The following is a 21,207-nucleotide window of genomic DNA, read 5'->3' as shown; positions in this document are numbered from 1 at the left end:
GGCAGCACAGACATTTATTGTATCAAGATGAGCTATGAGAAAAGCAAAGGTTATTGTTGCTTTTGTTGGGTTTCTTCAAGAAGCTGACAGTGAGCAGGCATATAGGCCTAACCAATGGACACGGACAATGGGGGGGAGGGGAGGACATGACCGGGGGGGGGTAGAGGGTAACGTGGGGACAAGGACACATATGTAATATCTTAATCAATAAAAAATATATTTAAAAAAAAGTACCTTTTGTAAATTATTACTTATGTTCAGATTTTAAAATAGTAATTTTACTTTTTTGTTGTTTTTCCCATTACAAATAAAAAGAATACAATATTAGGAATTAGGAATATTCATGATTTACCCTTCTATACGTTTTGAAATTGGAATCTTATAATTATATTACATATTCAGAAATTAATAATGAAGCAACTTTAAAAGAAAGAAACTTGTTTTATTAAAAATACTGTATCATATGTACAACAGAAAATATCAGTTAATGTACTTTTTTCTGTTTTTAGGGTGGACTGTGTAGGGATATTGAAATTGAGAAATGCTGATGTTGAAGCCAGAATAGGAATTGCTGGTTCCAAGAAGAAAAGCACTCGTGCCAGATTGGTTTTTCGAGTTAATATCACAAGGAAAGATGGCTCCACTTTGACACTGCAGACACCCTCTTCTCCGATTTTATGTAGTAAGTAAGAAAGTAGGAGATATTGCCAGCGCACACAGGCCAGGCAGCAGGATGGGTGGATGCGGGATGGGGGGGTGATGGGGACGGGGAGGTGCGGAAGAAAGGAGGAGGTATTAAATATATGGAGGTGTTTTTTCATTTCTATAATCTTTCAGGCAGTCTAAATTTCAGATGTTTCACATACTCAAGCTTTTGATCACTCAAAATTTGAAGCATTAAAAGCTATGGTCAAATTTTCTAGACTAAAGATGGATAATTTTGAATAAAATTCAAAGGATGTGTAGCATTTTGTAGTTTTCCAATATCGTCCTATACTGATTTAAGACGTACTGTAAGTAGTTTACCAGAAGTAAATTGAAAAGCCAAAGGATTTTCCCAGCATTTTCACTGTGTGATAAATTGCTATGACCCTGTATTTTGAACATAAGAAAAGGTAGGTAAAAGATACATGCACCTACCTATGTTCATTGCAGTATTATTTACAAAAGCCAGGAAATGGAATCAACCTGGGTATCCATCAGCAGATAAATGATAAATAAAAAAGATGTATTTATACACACAATTGAATATTACTCAGTTATAACAAAAAAGAAATCTTAACATTTGTAACAACATGAATGGGCCCAGAGGGCATTATGCTGAGTGAAATAAGTCAGACAGATAAACAAATACTGTATGATTTTATTTATATGTAGAATCTAACAAAAACAGAAACAAATGAACAAACAAAACAGAAACAGAAGCCTAGACACAGAGAATAAATGGTTGGTTGACAGAGGGGGAAGGAGAGTATGGGTGAAAATGTAAAGGAATAAGAGGTACAAACTTCCAATTATAAAATAAACTAGAGGCCCAGTGCACAGATATGTGTACCTGTGGGGTCCCTCGGCCTGGCCTCTGGGATCAGGCCAAAACCAGCTCTCTGACATCCCCTGAGGGATCCCAAATTGCAAGAGGGCACAGGCCAGGCCTGGGGACCCCACCGGTACATGGGCCCCGGGCCTCCAACATCCCCCGATGGGTCCAGGGTGTGGGTGAAGCAGATTTGGGGCTGACAGTGCCCCAGCAGCAACCTAACACACTGCGGATTCTGTGAGGAATCGGGCTCCCTCCTCTACTGATTGAAGTGTCTGCCCCCTGATGGTCATTGCATGTCATACCTACCGAGTGAATGGTCAGACGGTCGCTTAGGCTTTTATATATATTGATAAGTCACAGGTATGTAATATATAACACAGGGAATATATCTAATAATATAATTTTGTTCAGTGACTTACTGTGGTGGTCATGTCATAAGGTATGAAAATATCAAATCACTATGTTATATACTTGAGAATAATATAATAATTTATGTCAACTATACCAAAAGAAAAGAAACAGTAAGGTAAGCAGAACTTTATAAATATGCAGCGGTTAGAGTTCTGATTACAAATAAGAGTATTATAGTACAGCATTGAGAAATGAAAAATGAAATTCTTACTTTGCTAAACTTGGCATAGAAAGTAAATGACGTGTGTGTGTCTAAATTCAATCATGCTGTTGAATGCACCTCATCATATATTCTGATTTCCCCTTAATCAGTATTATTACAAGTAATAAATAGTAAATTTTTTCCTTTATACACAAGAAGATTTTCATCAAGTGTAATTTTCTTTGGCATTTTTTCTTTGTAATTTATAACTGAATTCAAAAGAATGGATGAGACCCATTCCATTCAGTTAAATTTCCTATTGGGATGTTATGAATATTTTGACCTTGCTTCCCTTTAGGACAGTTACAGAGCCTTTGTTATTTAATTGTAGCTTAGTTTTGTCAAATTATGTATCCTTTATAAATCTTGCATTTCCTTTTAATTTTCTCAGAAATTATTGTACCCACACTTTAGCTTAGCAAACATCCTAATTTTAAAAAGAAAGTACTGAAATATCTTTTTGATCTTAAGACAGCTCAAATGGATTTCTCTTTTTCATTATTATGAAAAATTTGTTTTAATATTAGTATTTCCTTGGGTGATTTCTGTGTAATGTTCAGTTATAACTCGGCTACTCTTAAAGATCATAGGTTCCATGTTCATTCTACCACATTCAAATAGGGACAGAGTAAATAATCTGTAGATGGTTTATTGAGTTCTAAAGCTTTTCTAATAGGGGTACTTCAATTTTGAATTTACTGTAATTCACAAGACGTCCCAACTTGAATATTATTGGGATGGAGTTCCAATACTTTGAGTCTGACCATAGCTACTCTCTGAAGGCCAGACCCAGGAAATGCTAGATAATTCAGACCATATGCTTTAGCAGGGACTGGGAGATGGTTGCCAACTTTATTTAATTGTTTGTTCCTTCTCTCATTACTTTGTTCATTTATTTCTTCATTTTTCTATTCATTCATTTGTTAAAGTATAGCTACGGTACATCCAGCTAAAGGTGGTAGAAAATATGAAAGAAATAGAAAACATGATTTTCTAAAGTTTTTTATCTGCAATTATTATAACATATATATTTTTCAATATATTTTATTGATTTTTTACAGAGAGGAAAGGAAACGGATAGAGAGTTAGAAACATCAATGAGAGAGAAACATTGATCAGCTGCCTCCTGCACACTCCCTACTGGGGATGTGCCCGCAACCAAGGTATATGCCTTGACCGGAATCGAACCCGGAACCCTTGAGTCCGCAGGCCGGCGCTCTATCGACTGAGCCAAACCGGTTAGGGCTATCTGCAATTATTATTATCATTTGTTAATTATCACCATTAATGATAATATATGTCCACATTGTCAAAAAAGTATCCTCCTGGGAGGTTATGTCTGAAGTGAAAAATGAAAGCCCTAAGAAGCAGCATACAGGGGAAGGCATATATAGCTAATAATAAAAGTTATCATGTTTTGAACTCTGTGTGCGAGGAATTTTCTTAACCACTTTATAGGCATTATATTATTTAAACCTCACCATCACAGTATATATGGATTCCATTTTACAGGTGATAAAACTGAGACTTAAAGGGATTAAATTACTTCCTCAGCTAGTAAATAGTAAGACCAGGATTCTAAGCTTGTGCTTTTAGCCACTACGTTATATTGCCACCATGATCACTTAAATTGCAGTGCTGAAAAATCAAGTTTGAACAATTCATTTTATTGTAGCCATAGCCTCTGCATGGTTAGAACTATGGTTACAGTATGAAATTAGGTTAGAGACCTGTTTCCTCTACCTAGGAGATTTATGTTTTGTAATTTAGATTTTTTAAAAATATATTTTTATTGATTTCAGAGAGGAAGGGAGAGGGAGCGGGGGAGAGAGAGAGAAACATCAATGATAAGAATCATTGATTGGCTACCTCCTACATGCCTCACACTGGGGACTAAGCCCGCAACCTGGGCATGTGCCTGACCAGGAATCGAACCAGGACTCGAAATGGGACCTCTTGGTTTGTAGGTTGATGCTCAACCACTGAGCCACGCTGGCTGGGCTGTAATTTAGATTTTTTAATAACTTTAGAAAATAGATCAAAATTTGTATTGGGGGATTTTACTTGAATACCTATATTATCCCTTCTATTATATTTTGTAGATATCATTTATTATGAAGTATAGAATATTCATTTTTATCCCTTTAGTTGACTGTTGGGCACATGCCATCAGCTTAGAGAAACTGTATTAGATAAACATAGGCAGTACTTTCTTTTAAAGAAAGGAGTACCTTTTGCAGTGTACTTCCCATATCTGTTTTGGAAGAGGACATGTTAGAATAATAATTTGCAAGTAAATTTACATGAAAGCTCTTTAGCTTTCATATTTCTTAGTACTGTTGCTATTTTCATAGAATTTCGTGCACACTGATTTTTTTCTCCAAACATTGTATAACTAGCTTAAAATATTTCTAATGGTAATTTCTATGAAAATCACTTAGATCTAATCATTTAGGCAAGAATCTAATCCTCTTGATCTGTACACTCCTCCTAATGGGTTAATGATTTGATTTTTTTAAAGATCTATCATCCTATTTAATGAATGTTATCATTCTGTGTTCAAAATGTAATTTTATTTGATCATTAGAAGTTTTCATTAAATATATTACCAAAGGTGTATAGGTTGGTCAGACAGTCTTGCTGTATTGTTTAACAAATATATATATATTTTAAAAAGAACAATGTTTAAATAAATAAAAATAAATGAAATCGTGTAATATGTGGCCTTTTTGTTTGGCTTCTTTCACTTGGCATAATATTTTCAAGGTCCATCAATATTGGATCATATATCAGTTCTTCATTCTTTCTTTACAGTGGAATGATATTCCATTGTTTGAATATACCACATTTTGTTTATTCCTTAAGTTATTGATGGACATTTGTTTTTCCCCCACTTTTTGGCTATTGTAATGCTGCTATGAGCACATGTGTACAAATTTTTGTGTGGACCTGTGTTTTTCATTCTCTTGGCTATATACCTTCGAGTAAAATAGCTGGACCATATGGTAGACAGTTTCTTGTTTAACAGTTCTCTGAAATCTATCTTATGACTTATAGAAAACAGTTGTTTTTTATCATAATTCTTTTATTCATTTTTCTATACTGTTACTGTCTTATCGTTTTTCTGAAAATACTGAAATGAACTAAGTTCTTTGATCAGTTTAAATTTGGTCATTTTGTCTCTGTTCATCAGCCATTTTGTTTGACCTGTTTTTTAAAACTGATATATTACTAAATTTTTTCATATTTGCGGGCTCAGACAACAACTTTTGGCAGGCAATAAAATTGTTCCAGTGAGGTATCTTTTTTTATTTGTTGTGCTTATTAAGGCTGAAGTTTGGTTCATAGAAACAGTACAGTATTCTAACAAAATAGTGTCTCATTGTCATTCAGTATAAATGCAGTGCTTCTCAATCCTGGCTATCTGTTAAAGTCCCTCTTACTTCATTGAAAAAAAACAAAACACATGCTACTTAATCTCCAAAAGTAGATCTCTGTATGGTTTTGAGAAAGCTTCATAGTTATCTTAGTGGATAGTTACAATGTGCCCAACTCTAGAAGTAAAGACATGATAGCTTAAGGAGCTTACAGAACTAGCAGGCTAGGGTGAAAACAGACAAGCAAACTCCCTATTATATTATAAAATGATATAAAGGCATGAGTAAGGTACAGTGGAAATGTAGAAAAGAAGAACATCTAATCCATACTGCTTAGTGATGGTAAAATGTGTCCTATATCTTCAAGGACAAATAGAGGTATACCCAGCAGAAAGGGATTTTAGATGAAGTTCATTCTGGGTAGAAGGAGCAGTATATAAATATATTCAATGAAAGAGTATGCTTCTTTTACAGGAATTAAAAATAGTTTGATGTGATTGAAACAAAAAGATATCTCTGAAGAAGTGGTAAGATTTGAGGCTAGTAGAGCTAGGCAGATTCTCTTTCATAAAGAGACTTGTGTGTTGAGCTAAAGAATTTGAATTTTACCCTGACTACTTCAGAGAGCCTAAGGTTTGAATTTAGGCTTTGAGGTGGAGTGTATGAGGGGCAAGGAAAAATAAACATATAAATAATACATATGAAGCAAAGAACCCCAAAATCTTTTTAAAATTAAAAGTAAGAATGTCTGTTCTATTAAAGGTTCTGATTTGTGTTTATTTCCATAAATACAATAATTTTGGCCAGTTTGAGCAGTTGGAGTAGAATGAGAAGTGAAAAGGAAATAGGTTAGTAAGAAGGGTTACAATTGGAATGGGAGGTAGAAGGAAACAGGAAGATGAGAGGGAGGTGGAAAAGGAAGAGGGGCCAAAAGGTGGTAGACATGGAAGGGAGGAGAGGAAACAGATTCTTGATACTCCATCTAGAGATACTCAATGGAAGACAGGCCTAATGCCAGAATTCATGTTGTACCTTGTGACCTCTTACTTCTGCTTGTTGGTTTAACAGTGGCCATTGGATTCATTGTCTATTTTTGTTTGTTTTTAAGGGAATGGAAGAATCATCCCCCTTTACATTCTTAACATATTTAGATTTCTCCAGACAGTAACGATATATATGGCTTTTTTTTGTTTTGATACAGTGTTTATATTATTTAATTATACTTTTATCAAATTAAGAATATAGATCTTTATACTTTTTTGGTAATTACCTGCCAGTAGTAATTTTTTTGTTACAGTTTATTTTCAGTATTATTTTGCATTATTTTCAAGTATACAGCAGAGTAGTCAGACAATCATACACTTCACAAAGTGCTCCTCCCAATATCCTCACCTACAGTACACAAGGGTACCCTTTTCGCCACATCCTCGCCAACACTTGTGTTGTTGGTTGACTTAATGATAGGCATTCTGACAGGTGTGAGGTGATATGTCATTATGGTTCTTCTTCTGTTCAGTAGGTTGTCTTTTCATTTTATCGATGATTTCCTTTGCTATGCAAAACTTTTAAAAAGTATTTTTTATTGATTTTAGAGAGAGGAAGGGAGATGAGAAAGAGTAACATTGATAGGCTGCCTCTTGCACGGCCCCTAGTGGTGACTGAGCCTACAACCCAGGCATGTACACTAGGTGCATGAAATGATGCTCAACCAACTGAGCCACACCAGCAATGCAAAAACTTTTTAGTTTGATGTAGTCCCATTTAGTTTGTTTCATTTTTCCCTTGCCCAAAGACTGTAGTAATTTGTTTAATACAGCAAAATTAATCATAGCTTTCTTTAATAATGTACATTAGATTTTATTTTATGTTTATTATAGTAAATCTGACTGAATTTAATAAGTTCTACCTTCCTTGTCTGTCTTACAACTTAAAAATACATTGAGTAAACTTTTCTTCTCTTCACAGACATGATAATTAAAAAGCTTTACTAATTCTTTTGACAGGTTGAAATATTTGCTTTTTTGTTTTTCAGTATTCAAATATTACTTTTTTCAGCCTTGTTTCTTGAGACCACAATTTGAAAGCATCTATAAACACACTGTTTTTATAATACCAGAAAGGTGGCTACTATTTTGTGTCATTATTTTTTAAACACTTTCAAGAATCAGCTTACTAATTAATTAAAGATAAAACTAAAACAGTTAATGCTTAAATAATCCTGACTTTAGTTCTGTTTAGTATGAAGTCTGTCCTGTTAGGTTACCATTAAACTTTTTTTAATAGAAAAGACTTTTTCAGGTCAAAAGTTTATTTACTTATTTACTTTTTTCAAAGAGCCTTTATTTATCTAGCGCAAAGTATACACTGTCACAGTCTTCTCTGTTACCTTTTACTAAAATAGTTCAATGTTTTTACCACACTATCAAAAAGTTCTATTTCTTTTCTCTCCCCTAAGGTCAAAAGTTTAAAGTTAAATTATCTTGAACAGCAACAGACTAGTTCTTATGTAATGTAAACATAAATATATAGGAGATAAATATACATTGTACCTTCACAGGGACCTGTTTTGCTATCTTAGACCTTTAATACATGAAAGGAAAAATTAGACAGGAAAAAAAATTTGATAATCATGAGTGATGTGGAATTTCCACATAGTATTTGAAAATGGGGGGAAAAGTTACAGACTTCCATTCATTTTGTTAATACAATATATTTATATAACTTTGCACCTCTTATTGTTTGCTAGTAAAAATAATATTTACCATATTTTTAATGTCCCTTAAAAAACAAATATTTAGTCGCAGAGTTACTCCACAAAGTTGTAAATTAGTTCAGTAAATTTTTCATTTAAAAAGGTTATGTAGCGCTAGCTCCATAGAAAATATAAAAAATATATTTTAAAAAAGGTTATGTAAAAATAGATACAGAGGCAGAGCAGCCTCGAGCAGACTGACAAACTACAGCAGGAAGGCCAGGGAGGGTTGTGGGGCAGGAGGGGAGGGTAAGACACTGGCAGGGAGGGGAGGCTAGGGGAAGGGCAAGGGGAGAAAAAGAAAGGAGACATATATAATACTCGTTGTAATACTTTAAGCAATAAAACAATTTAAAAAATAATAAAAAAATAAAATGGTAAAAATAAATAAATAAATAAATAAATAAAAATTTTAAAAGGTTATGTAATTGCCAGCTTCTGACCAATAGCTATTTCCATTCTGTTCATACATTAACCCTAGACCAGGGGTGGGCAAACTTTTTGACTCGAGGGCCACACTGGGTTCTTAAACTGGACCGGAGGGCCGGAACAAAAGCATGGATGGAGTATTTGTGTGAACTAATATAAATTCAAAGTAAACATCATTACATAAAAGGGTACGGTCTTTTTTTTCAATAGTTTTATTCATTTCAAATGGGCCGGATCCGGCCTGCGGGCCGTAGTTTGCCCACGGCTGTTCTAGACAGTGTGTTTGTATATATGTGTATTCACAATTTCTTTAAACTCTCAGACTTTGCTGAAGATGTTATTTGCCATTTAAATACTTAATAAGGATAGGATATTTAATAAGGATAGGATACTTACTTGTTAGTATTAGTGAGTGATACAATCTAAGAAAAAACTAAAAAGCTAAATGATAATGCAGTAATAAGCAACCAAAAAACAAAACAAAAACCTCAATGCCTTGCCCTGGCTGGTTTGGCTCAGTGGATCGAGCATCGGCCTGAGGACTGAAGATTCCTGGGTTCGATTCCAGCCAAGAGCACATGCCCAGGTTGCAGGCTCGGTTCCCAGTGGGGGGTGTACAGGAGGCAGCCAATAGGTGATTCTTTTTCATCATTGATGTTTCTATCTCCCTCTCCCTTCCTCTCTGAAATCAATAAAAAATATTTTTTAAAAAACCCTCAGTGCCTTAAAACAACAAAGTTTTACTCCTCCCTCACTTTATGGTATTGGCTGTGTTATGGAATCACTTCCACTCTGGGATCCAGGCTGAAGAAACTGCCCTTCTCTGGGATATTGCCATTTTATAGTGGAGGAAAAAGAGATGGTCCAACCATGTGAGGCTCTTCAAACTTTTGTTTAGAACTGGCATATTACTTCAATTCACATTTCATTATTCACACAGTTATGTGGCCATTCTGATGTGAGTGAAGTGAGAATTACAGCCTTGCAACTAAGGAAAGAGGAGCAGTGAATGTTTTCATAACAGTTTACCTCATTACATTCTTGTAAAGATAAAATGAACTGTCTACAATAATAAAAGCGTGATATGCTAATTAGACTGAACAGCCAAACGACCTTCCAGATGTCCTTACAAACGAAGCCATGGCAGCAGGGGCCAAGACAGAGGTGGTTAGGACGGTTAGGCAGGCAGGTGAGTGGTTAGGAGTGATCAGGCAGGCAAGCAGTTAGGAGCCAGCAGTCCTGGATTGCGAGAGGGTGCAGGCCAGGCTGAGAAACACACACACACACCTTGCACACGAATTTTGTGCACCAGGCCTCTAGTCTATAATAATAAAAGTATCATATGCTAATTAAACCGGACGTCCTTCCAGACAAAGCCAGGGGCTGCAAGGGCTAAGGCAGCCACTGTGGCAGGGACCAAGCCCTTTGCACAAATTTTGTGCATTGAGCCTCTAGTTAAATAAAAGTATCTAAGAAGAAGAAACTTAAACTTTTCCTAAAGTATAGTGGAATATCTCATTAATTTAGAAGTTGATGACTTATACAAGGCATATATAAGCTTACTTTGGCAGTATAAATGTTGTAAGGGTTTACTAAAACAACAAATAGTGTAATTTCATTAACCAATGTAACCCCAATAAATTTAATTTTTTAGAAAATAGTGTATCTATGTCAAAGTGCTTAATTTTATGGGGAACAGATTTTGAGCACTTAACAGATATTTCCTTACATACACCAGTATCCGAGAAAGTATTCTGGTAGAAGACTAGTCCTTAGGTGTCAATAAGGAGGAATGTTTCTGGAGTTATACTATATGCCGCTTCTTGGATATTTAGTGTATATCAGAATATGAAATTCTTGAAGAAATCCTTTTGTTCATTTAGTTTTGCTTAGCCCAGTATTTATTTCCCTGATTTATTTGACTTTGGAACCTATTTGCTGAGCAATACCTAATAAATTTCCTTAAGGAAATCCTGGCAGGAGGAAGTTGGTAAGCTGATTATAATTTATTCATTAGATCTAGCTCTTCAGTGCTTGTCAACCTCTTTGTTAATTTTAGTAGTGGTTTGTTAGTTTTTGTAATAGAAATCAAGTGCATTTTCTTTCTTTTTTTTCCTTTTTTTAAAAATATATTTTATTGATTTTTTACAGAGAGGAGGGGAGAGAGAGAGAGAGAGCCAGAAACATCGATGAGAGAGAAACATGGATCAGCTGCCTCCTGCACACTCCCACTGGGGATGTGCCCGCAACCAAGGTACATGCCCTTGACCGGAATGGAACCTGGGACCCTTCAGTCCGCAGGCTGACGCTCTATCCACTGAGCCAAACCGGTTTCGGCTGCATTTTCTTTTTTAATCTCAGAGTATCCCACCCAGTTCAGGGAAATTCCATGTAGAATTATTCTGAATTGGATGCAGTCTGTGTTCAGGTACTCTGTTGGTATGTATTCTCTGACTCCTGGATCTAGATCCTTAAAGGAGCCCCAGTACCACCCAGAGACACTCATTACCTCAGAAGTCTTATAATGGCATAACATAGCTGACATTTTTAAGATTAGAATTGTGGGATAAGCATATTTTTAGGTTGAAGTTTTTTAAAAAATATTAAGACAAAAACATACTCAAGTTCATGTTTTAAAACTTTTTTATTCCTGTAATGAGAAAACAAAGATGACAAATTAAAACCTCATCTTAGACCAGTGGTTCCCAGCGTGGGGCATATGCCCCACAGGGGGGCAATTTGATTTTTAAGGGGGGCAATTTGAGAATGAGTTATTAACAATGAATTTTTGCATTTGTTATGGTTCTAGGGGCCTAAAATACAGTATATAAATATATATTTTGACATAGTTATGCATTTCAGTTCTCTATTATGTTTTGAAACTTTATTTGCTATTTTTCATATCACTTCATATTATTATTATTTTTAAAAACAATTTCTTAGTGTTTCTTCCTCAGTACTTCAACTATTCTTTAGTTCTTTTGTTTTTCTCTTTCATGAATGCCATGTTCTTTGGAAGCTTGTTTAGACCAAATTAATGACCTTTTAGGCTTCCTCCATGTGAATAGGAGTTCACTTTTTGAATAATAGGAATTATATGTCACAAGGGAGGGCGGGGGCATCAAGATTTTAAAGATGCTTAGGTGGGGCATGGCCAAAAATGGTTGGGAACCACTGTCTTAGACATTAACCCATTCTTATACAATCTTGCAAGAGTCATTAAAAATTAATATGGCCTTTTCTATTTTTTTTTTTTTTGTTGTTGTTGTTCTCTGTTAGGGTAAAAGTAAAGTTTAAAATAAAGGAAGTCAATTTAGAGGTTAACAAAGACAACTTCTAGAACTAGAAAATTGAGGGTTGATTTTAGATAAGAAATGTGTTGGTGGTTCTTTTTATGGAATGCTTATGTATACCCACAGCTCAGCCAGCAGGAGTGCCAGAAATTTTAAAGAAAAGTTTGCATAGCTGTTCAGTGAAAGGAGAGGAAGAAGTATTTTTAATTGGCAAGAACTTTCTGAAAGGAACTAAAGTGATTTTCCAAGAAAATGTTTCTGGTAAGTAGACATAATACTACTGATATAGAGATTGTTGCATGTTTCAGTTTGTTATAAAGCTATAGTTATAGCTACAAAGAAAAAAAAATCAAAATTTTATTAAATCACTGTTTTTGTTTCAATCAGATGAAAACTCTTGGAAGTCAGAAGCTGAAATCGACATGGAATTATTTCATCAGGTATAATTTTAAGACTAAAAATTTTTATTTTATTGATTTCAAAGAGGATGGAGGGGAGAGAGAGATAGAAGCTTTAACAGTGAGAGAGAATCATCCATTGGCTGCCTCCTGCATATTCCATCCCCCTCCCCCGCTCCGGGGAGCCTGCAGCCAGGAATCTTGGTTCAGAGGTCCTTGCTCAACCACTGAGCCACGCCCCCTGGACTAATTTAAGACTTTTTATAGTTTGATTGTTTACTCTCTGAGAAATTCGGTTTTGTTCCAAAATTTCCTGAATCAAAAGGTTAATTTTTTTCTTTATATGGGATTGATAGAAATCATTTAAAGTTTCTAGAGTTTCTTTAACTGAAATACAACTATGCCACTGATGCTAGAAGTGACAATTCTCTATTTTAAAAAAGTTTAAAAGCATTAGCAAATTGCATTGCTAATAAATGAAACATTTCTTTCTTAATATTTATTTGTTCTGGGGATTTGGATTATCTTAACCTACTATTAGTTAAATCAAAGAAAAATTTTTTTTATTAAGTATCTATGTTCCAAGTGTTTTTATGTTTGTTAGTTACCTTTTTGCATTCAGAAGAACAATTTGTTACACCTGTATTAAAGAGTGTGTATTTGTAGGCACTCACTATGTCTTTTTAGATAAGAAAAAAGACCTTGAAAACAAGGAGAGAAAAATAACTTAATTAGTATGTAGAGCAAATAGGAGCAAACTCAAGTATTGAGACAACAGAAGAGAACAAATTTATATGCAAATCAGATAGAAGACTAGAAAAATGGTAGTATGTTTAGGTATAGATCATAGAGAACAGAGAAGCAGGAACATAGTAATGTGTAAAATACTCAAAGCCTAAAATATAGCATCAAATGCTGATAAAAATAGAAAAGAGCACATGAAAGCTAGCAGAGAGCTAGAATAGGCAAAAAATTGAAACTTTATATCCAGTTTATCAAAAAATATTAACACGAAAAAGTTTGTAATTCTTTCGTGTTTTAAGAAAAATCTTAGACACAAATTAAATGCTCTGAAATTAAAGCCTTAACCTTGGCGTTGTCACATGTTCTTTTCAACTTAGTCAACCAACTATAGTCTAAGTAAAAAATGTCATCAAATTCACTTCACCTTCAGCTGTCATCATTTGCCTCCTGCATATCTTGTCCCCTGTACAAAAGCATAATCACCATCCCTTGATGTTCCTTCCCATTACTATATTGTACCAACGAAGAAGAGAATACGTCCAATATTGTTCACAGTATCTTCCAAGAAGATGTGGCAACCTTGAGTAACTGCTGGTGAAGCATTTATGAACTTTCCTTTTCTTATAAGGATGTTTCTGCCACTATTCTGACAAAAAAATAACTTTGATTTCCAGGGTTAGGGTAGACTGAACCCTACTTGGTTAAATGAGGGTAAATTTGACTTAATTTGGGTAAACTGAAGCCTATTTGTTGCACTGTATGTACGCACCCGCACGTGGTATTTCAATTGCACTGTATGTACGCACCTGCATGTGGTACGCACCCACACGTGGTATCCTCTCTGTCAAAAAAAAAAAATCAATAAAATATTTTAACATCAATCAATATATTTTATTGATTTTTTACAGAGAGGAAGGGAGAGAGATAGAGAGTTAGAAACATCGATGATGAGAGAAACATCGATCAGCTGCCTCCTGCACACTCCCTACTGGGTATGTGCCCGCAACCCAGGTACATGCCCTTGACCGGAATCGAACCTGGGACCTTTCAGTCCGCAAGCTGACGCTCTATCCACTGAGCCAAACCGGTTTCGGCAATAAAATATATTTTTTTTAAAAAGATTAATATCCTGATGTCTATGAACCTGAGCTTTAAAATAATTTTTCTAGTCAGACTTTTGACCTTTATTGCTTATAAGAAATATACTTAATTATAATTTTCATTTCAATTTTTTTATTTAAATATTGCTTCTTTTCTGACTCTTATAATTTTCTTTCAATTAGAATCATCTTATTGTAAAGGTTCCCCCATATCATGACCAACATATAACTTTGCCAGTATCAGTGGGAATATATGTAGTGACCAATGCTGGAAGATCTCATGATGTTCAACCATTTACTTACACTCCAGACCCAGGTATGTCAAAATAAAAAAGTCTGAACTAAAATGAATGATTAATTTCTGGTACTTTGGAAGAATATGAAGACCAGCCAACCAAAACGAAAAAGTGGTAGCCTGGCTGGTGTGGCTCAGTGGTTGAGTGTCCACCTATGAACTAGGAGTCACAGTTGGATTCCCGGTTAGGGGCTGGATCCCCAGTAGGAAGCGTGTAGGAGACAATCAATCAATGATTCTCTCTCATCATTGATGTTTCTGTCTCTCTCTCCTTCTTCCTTTCTCTCTGAAATTAAAAATAATTTTTTTAAAAAAGAGCATGGCTTTTGAAAAAGAAAGAAAAGAAAAGCTAGGAATGCTCTGAAAAGTTATCATACAGCTTACTCTTTAGTAAGAATTAACATTCATTGAGTTTCTCTAGTGTGCAGAAAAATAAAAGTAACAACTTTGGGAAACTGCTAATAATTTAGCCTAGATGGTTTACAGGATTGCCTTTTGGGAGAGAGAAGAGATATGCTTGTCATGATAAGTAATAAGAATCACAAATAAGAGTTATATGCCTATAACATTTTCTAATCTGTATAATAAAAAATATCAAAGACTGCTGATGAATAAATATTTTAAACATAATTTTAAGCATTTAGGCAAAATAGATGCTTTAGAAACCAGAGCAGTTAAGAGCAATTGAAATGTTAAAAATTTAGAAGATCTGTCCTGGCTGGGTAGCTCAGTTGGGGTTAGAGCATTAATCTTTTTTTTTTTCTTAATAGCAGCAGCTGGTGCTTTGAATGTAAATGTGAAGAAGGAAATATCTAGTCCAGCAAGACCTTGCTCTTTTGAAGAGGCCATGAAAGGTACTAAGTTGATTCTCATATATTTTCTCTAATAAACTTTTTTTTTTTATTGATTTTTTACAGAGAGGAAGGGAGAGAGATAGAGAGTCAGAAACATCGATGAGAGAGAACCATCAATGAGTCCCTCCTGCACATCCCCCACCGGGGATGTGCCCGCAACCCAGGTACATGCCCTTGACCGGAATCGAACCTGGGACCTTTCAGTCCGCAGGCTGACACTCTATCACTGAGCCAAACCGGTTTTGGCATTCTCTAATAAACTTTACTATTTTATTTTCTCTTAGGTACTTGGAACACTTAGCAGGGTCTCATCTATACTGTAAAATAAATATTTGTTTTTTACTGAATGCAGAGATTTGTTTCCCAACTTGATATTGCCCTTCATTCACCATATAAACTTTTTCTTTAACATATTAGAGTGGAGTTTTTTGTTTTTTTCTGTTTTCCATTCCCCAATATTAAAAATCTTAAAAATATATGTAAAGTACAATAATGTATGTAAAAAAAATTTCTACTAATAAGATTAGTACTTGACATTGAGACTGAAGAGACCAAAATATGAACTATCAACATTTGAAAAAGTTGCTTTAGGCTCTTTCTTCTGATATTTTTATTTACTCCTTTGCCAGTCCCAAGAGATAACAAAGATATATCTTCAGGATGTTATATGATAGATTCTTTTCTCAGATTTCTAATACAACTATGATACTTAGTGATACTTTTGTGCCATTATAAATGAAGATGTCAATTACATAATGGCCATTGGTTTATTCCTATAATCCTAGCTTTTATTTATAACTTTCTGCCATGAAATTCATGAGTTAAATAAAATTAAATTATAAAATTAAAAATATTTACATTTAAAAGGGAATAATATGCTTAATAAATTTTATCAAATTCGGTAGCTTTGTTTTCTATTGTCAGTAGTAAAATTTAGCTTTCATGTATATAATGTGTTGAGTATAGCTTGCCATTATAATTTCTGATCACAAACACTTTCCTAGAGTAGATTAGTGAGAAATTTTGCACTGATGAGTAAACTGCCGAGATTATCTGATTCAAATACAAGAAAATTTATAAATCTGTGCTGTATATAATCTTAGCTAATGCACATTGGACATACATTAAGTGCTGAGCAATATGCCACACTCTTTATTGGCATTATCTCATTTAATCTTCCAAACTCTATGATGTAGGTAATTTATTATTCTCATTTAATAGATGAGGAAAACAAGGTTTCAGGAAGGTTAAATAATTTACCCAAGGTCGCTTAGCTAGGATTAAAAAAGATAGGTTAAACTTCAGTATAAAAGTAATACCTCTAAGCAAAAATAATTCAAACCATGTTATTAGATAAATAATGCCATAATTAATTAATCATTAAAAAAAGTCTTGCCCTAGCTGGTTTGGCTCAGTGCATAGAGTGTTGGCCTGCAGACTGAAGGGTCCTGGGTTCAGTTCCAGTCAAGGGGCACATGCCTGGATTGTGGGCTGGATCACCAGTAGGGGGCATGTAGGAGGCAGCCGATCAATGATTCTCTCTCATCCATTGATGTTTCTATCTCTCTCGCCCTCTCTCTTCTTTGAAGTCAATAAAAATATATTAAAAAAAAAGTCTTGAACATTTGTGGTCTATCCTTTGCCAACTTTGTGCTCTTCTACAAAAATTCCTTGATGCTTCCTTTCATGGAATATCAGGCAGAGAGAACAGTAACCTAATCCAATGTGAAATTTATCGTACAAGATTATGAATTGAAGGTAGTTAATTGATCCAAATCTTACAAGCCTAAAAAAGGATGCAAACATACATGCACGTATTACTCTTTTTCAAAATTCAGACCTCCTTATTTTGACAATTTTATCAACTTAAATCATGATAAAAATAATTTTATGAAGATATAAAATTGAATACTCAGCTAACTTTGTTTAAAATTTTCATTTGTTTTTATAAATAAGGTATCATTAATTAGGAAGTACTGATCATTTTAAAAGACAATAGCTTTTAAAACCAGGAATTTTCATTGACAAATGGCTTATTTTTATTCCATGAAATCACAGCTTTAGTATAATGCCAAGGTACCATTTCGGAGATTTAATTAAGTATACTTTAATGATGAAAACTGAGCAACATAAATGACTTTTAAATTTGTGTTATGGCATTAATCCTCCAAGAAACAGTCTGACAAATAACCATTAATTATAATAAGATTTAAAACTTGATGCCCAATATGATGTTATGGTCATATATTGAAAGCTTTTGCTCTGAAGTAAGTTTCTAATTCCTTGGAGAGAGTTTGGAAGAGTGGGGAGTAAGGATAACAACTAGTGCCAAAGCATTTGATTCATTTTTCGTTTTACCCACTGTGTATATATCCTTAACACAAAGTAATGCGTATTAAATAAGATAAAGTATACATTGTAAACTATTATTAACAGTTTTTTGGGGAATATTTCCACAAAGTTTTCTATATCTATATAGATGTGAGTGTAAATGTTAGCTAAATTGCTCAAAGACTCTGTGATGGAGGTTTAAGACCCAGGGATAAAGTGTTGATGTGCATTCTCTCAGTTTCAGCTTTGTAAGGAGTGGTTAATTAGATTAGTGTGAAAAATAGTTGAGAGCATAAACTTTTCTCTACTGGTTGGCAGGGAAAGGTTTAGGAGCTTTGAGGAGCCATAGAGATAATCTAGTTCAATCGAATTTTACAGGTGATAAACCAAGACCTAAAGAAGTTGTGATTTACTCAGGTCATATAGCTAGTAACTGACAGAGATTACAACTTAGGTTGCCCTCAAAATTCTATATTTTTTCACTCTATTATTCCCTACCCTATAAATCTTGTTGTTGTTATTGTTAAACCTTACCTGAGTATATTTTTCCATTGATTTTTAGAGAGAGTGGAAGGGATGGGGAGAGACAGAGAAACATCTGTGTGAGAGACACATCCATTGATTGTCTCCCACACATGCCCTCACCGGGGCTAGGGATCAAGTCTGCAACCGAGGTTCATGGTCTTGACCAGAATCGAACCCTTCAGTCCACAGGCTGACACACTATCTACTGAGCCAAACCGGCTAGGGCACTCCCCTTAAATCTTTATTTTAACCATACATATTTGTACTTGACCTTATCATTTTATGCTGCTTGCTGATAACAAACTTTTACTAAGGATTGTTCTAAGTTTCAAAAGTTGTTATTATTTGATATCAATAGAAGAGAGCACTTTAAAAGTTGTTTGGCATAATGTGTCAATACCAATATTCCTTATAAATTCAAATTGCTATTGGGATGGATAAATATGTCTATCTTATTTACCTTCTGCATTTTTTGAATTGGCTTAAAAGTTTTCCCCCAACCCCTAGGTCGTTTGTATATTACATGTTTGTATTTTTTTTTTCTCTCTCTCTCACTAAAATGTAATTTTCACTAGTAGGGCTTTTATCCATCTTATTCATCATCACTGATCCCCAAAACCTTGAACAGTACCTAGAACTTTGTAAAGGGCTCAATAAATACCTAGTGAAAAAGAAGGAAGAAAAGAGCGTGACATCTCTCAAGCCACTTAATATTATTTACAGGTCCATTAAGATACAGTTGTGGGTTCTGGGACAAGAAAATACGTACTTACTTTTCCCTTTTCCTCCCTCCTAAATCTACTAAATACCTTAGAAATAATTGAAAAATCATAAAAGGACTTTAAAATATAGCGAGAAGAAAGACTGGCTAGGGACCTCATATTTTGAAGAATGACACCAAGTCCTGGGTTCTCCTGTTATCTCCCATTTATCTGGATTGGGCATTAGAAAGGCCTGCTACTCAGAACTGGCAATGAGCATAGGCAAAAAATAAGTCAGTAAATAAGCATGAAAAGCCTGCTCTCTTCGGCCAGAAGACCAGGAAAGGGAAAGCCCAGCAAAGACTTTCGTTGGGATGACTCCTATTTAGTGACAGCAACTGACCCACCCCCTCCACCTATACCTGCAGTAGCAGTACAGAACTTGGGAGGGTCAACCCACCTCATGCTGCATACCTATCAATTAACAGTGGGCCTAGTCTGCCAGGAGGTCAGTCTAACTGCAGTGATGGCAATGGCAGAACCAGGGGGGCAACCCCACCACTACCAGGCAGCAGCACATGCCCCTCCACCCGCATTGGCGGTGCCAGCAGGTCCTGTGTCTCCCCTGTTCTTCCCCTGACAGCAGACAGAGACCCAGACCTAGCAGCTCCTAGCCCTCCACCTAAGAGCAGAGAAAGATCCAGGCCAAGTGTATCCCAACCCTCCACCCAGTGACAGAAGGCTCTATTTGGTGGCAGAAGGTGAACAGACCCAAACCTCGTCCTAGTGACATGAGCTACCCACACCCTGCAGTCTTGACCTTCTACCCAGTGGCAGAAGGCAGCCTACCTACGTGCTTCCCCAGAACCAGCAGAGATAGAACAGGAAGCCCATTAGTACCAGGAGGCTAGAACATATACCAGAAGAAATGCTTTACCTCTTGCAGGTCAAGCATCCCTCATCCCCACCTAGTAACACCAGACAGCCCAGAGAAGCACTTTCCACGCTTGCAGGCAGCACCAACAGGATTCCAGCTGGAATTCATGCAGAGCTAGAACAGAATACTGACCAGAATAGGACTCAGAAAATGAAATTGTCAATGGTCATAGAAAGACTTGTATCTTTTGTGTGGGCATTTTAAAAAGTGTCCTTTTCTTATTTATCTACACCAGTAGACATACCTGCTTGTCAGTGGCCTCCTTTGGAGAAGTAAAAGACTCTTGCTCAACCTATTCCACCTATTCTCACTTTCCAGAGGGGAAATAAAACTAAAATGATAAGGATTTTTCTCTAAATAACTTTTGGGGAAAATTATGTATAGATCTGTTAAGCAGTAACTGTAGGTGGATGCATTTATTTGTCAATGGATATTTATAAGCTATTTCTAATTGAACTATAATATAAACTTGTCTTTAGATATTGGAAATTTTTAGACCAAAAATACTATTAATGACAATATGCAACACACTGCATTGTAAAATTAACCAAACAATGAACTAAATTGACTATGATAAAGGTAAAGAAAGATTAATTCATCCATTTCTTCATTCATTCAACAAATATTCATTGATTACTTACTATACATCATGCAACAAGAACAAAATCTCTGCCTTCATGGAGCTCACATTGTAATAGAATTCAAAAGGAAGAATAGCAGTTGAATGTTATTCAAGGCAACACTAATAGTCTTTCAAATTTTCCTATGAGATGGGCCACAAATACTTTTAAATGCCTGACATTTTCTCTCAGTAAAAATTAGATTTTGAGTTTAATTGTAGAAGTATTGGTAGAATCTAGGTGAAAATAGGTCCGGGGAACTCAAGAATAAATTATACATTCCTCAGAATAATAAAGCGTAGAATATCCAAAGTTAAATTTAAGAGCACTTTCCCCTTCCTCGGGTATAATCAGTTTCCACAGGAATTATTTCTAGCCATTGGCTATGAGACAAGTTGAAGTAAGATCAGAAATTTTCTAATATTTCTAAATCAGAATATTTACAAAGGTAGCAATCTTACTCATATATCATTTAAAATTCTTCTTTGTAGCCAAGATTTCTTCTTAATATCAAATTAAGAAATTTAACAGCTATGCATTCTGGGGAATCTATATTTCTCTCCACAGGGTTTCAGAGTAGTGGTAATCTTTTAGATCAAAATTTGGGTATGTGTTCAATTTAGAAGACTGTCATTAGTGATGTCAGTAGGCGTCACTAAGTCCACCAATGGCTGACTTACGTAGACAAAAAAAAGGAA

General features: G+C 35.1%; 1 protein-coding gene across 15 annotated transcripts in view; it reads left to right on the top strand.

Moving 5' to 3' along the window:
* Window positions 1-21,207, top strand: part of NFAT5 (nuclear factor of activated T-cells 5, tonicity-responsive) — a 110,096-nt gene that overhangs the window by 73,689 nt on the left and 15,200 nt on the right. For 14 of the 15 annotated variants that reach the window (XR_001513296.1, XM_006760349.2, XM_006760346.2 and 11 more), the window contains 5 exons: window positions 510-682; window positions 12,131-12,265; window positions 12,392-12,444; window positions 14,430-14,562; window positions 15,312-15,395. Coding sequence is in view for 14 of the 15 variants with exons in the window: in XM_006760349.2 (XP_006760412.1) it covers window positions 510-682; window positions 12,131-12,265; window positions 12,392-12,444; window positions 14,430-14,562; window positions 15,312-15,395 (578 nt within the window). In the remaining variant the exon portion in view is untranslated. The remainder of the gene's footprint in view (window positions 1-509; window positions 683-12,130; window positions 12,266-12,391; window positions 12,445-14,429; window positions 14,563-15,311; window positions 15,396-21,207) is intronic. The other variant, XM_006760350.2, reaches the window with a different exon arrangement.

Source organism: Myotis davidii, unplaced genomic scaffold (assembly GCF_000327345.1).
Source record: "Myotis davidii unplaced genomic scaffold, ASM32734v1 scaffold1437, whole genome shotgun sequence".
Lineage (NCBI taxonomy): Eukaryota > Metazoa > Chordata > Mammalia > Chiroptera > Vespertilionidae > Myotis > Myotis davidii.
This window is presented reverse-complemented; position numbering and strand designations above follow the sequence as displayed.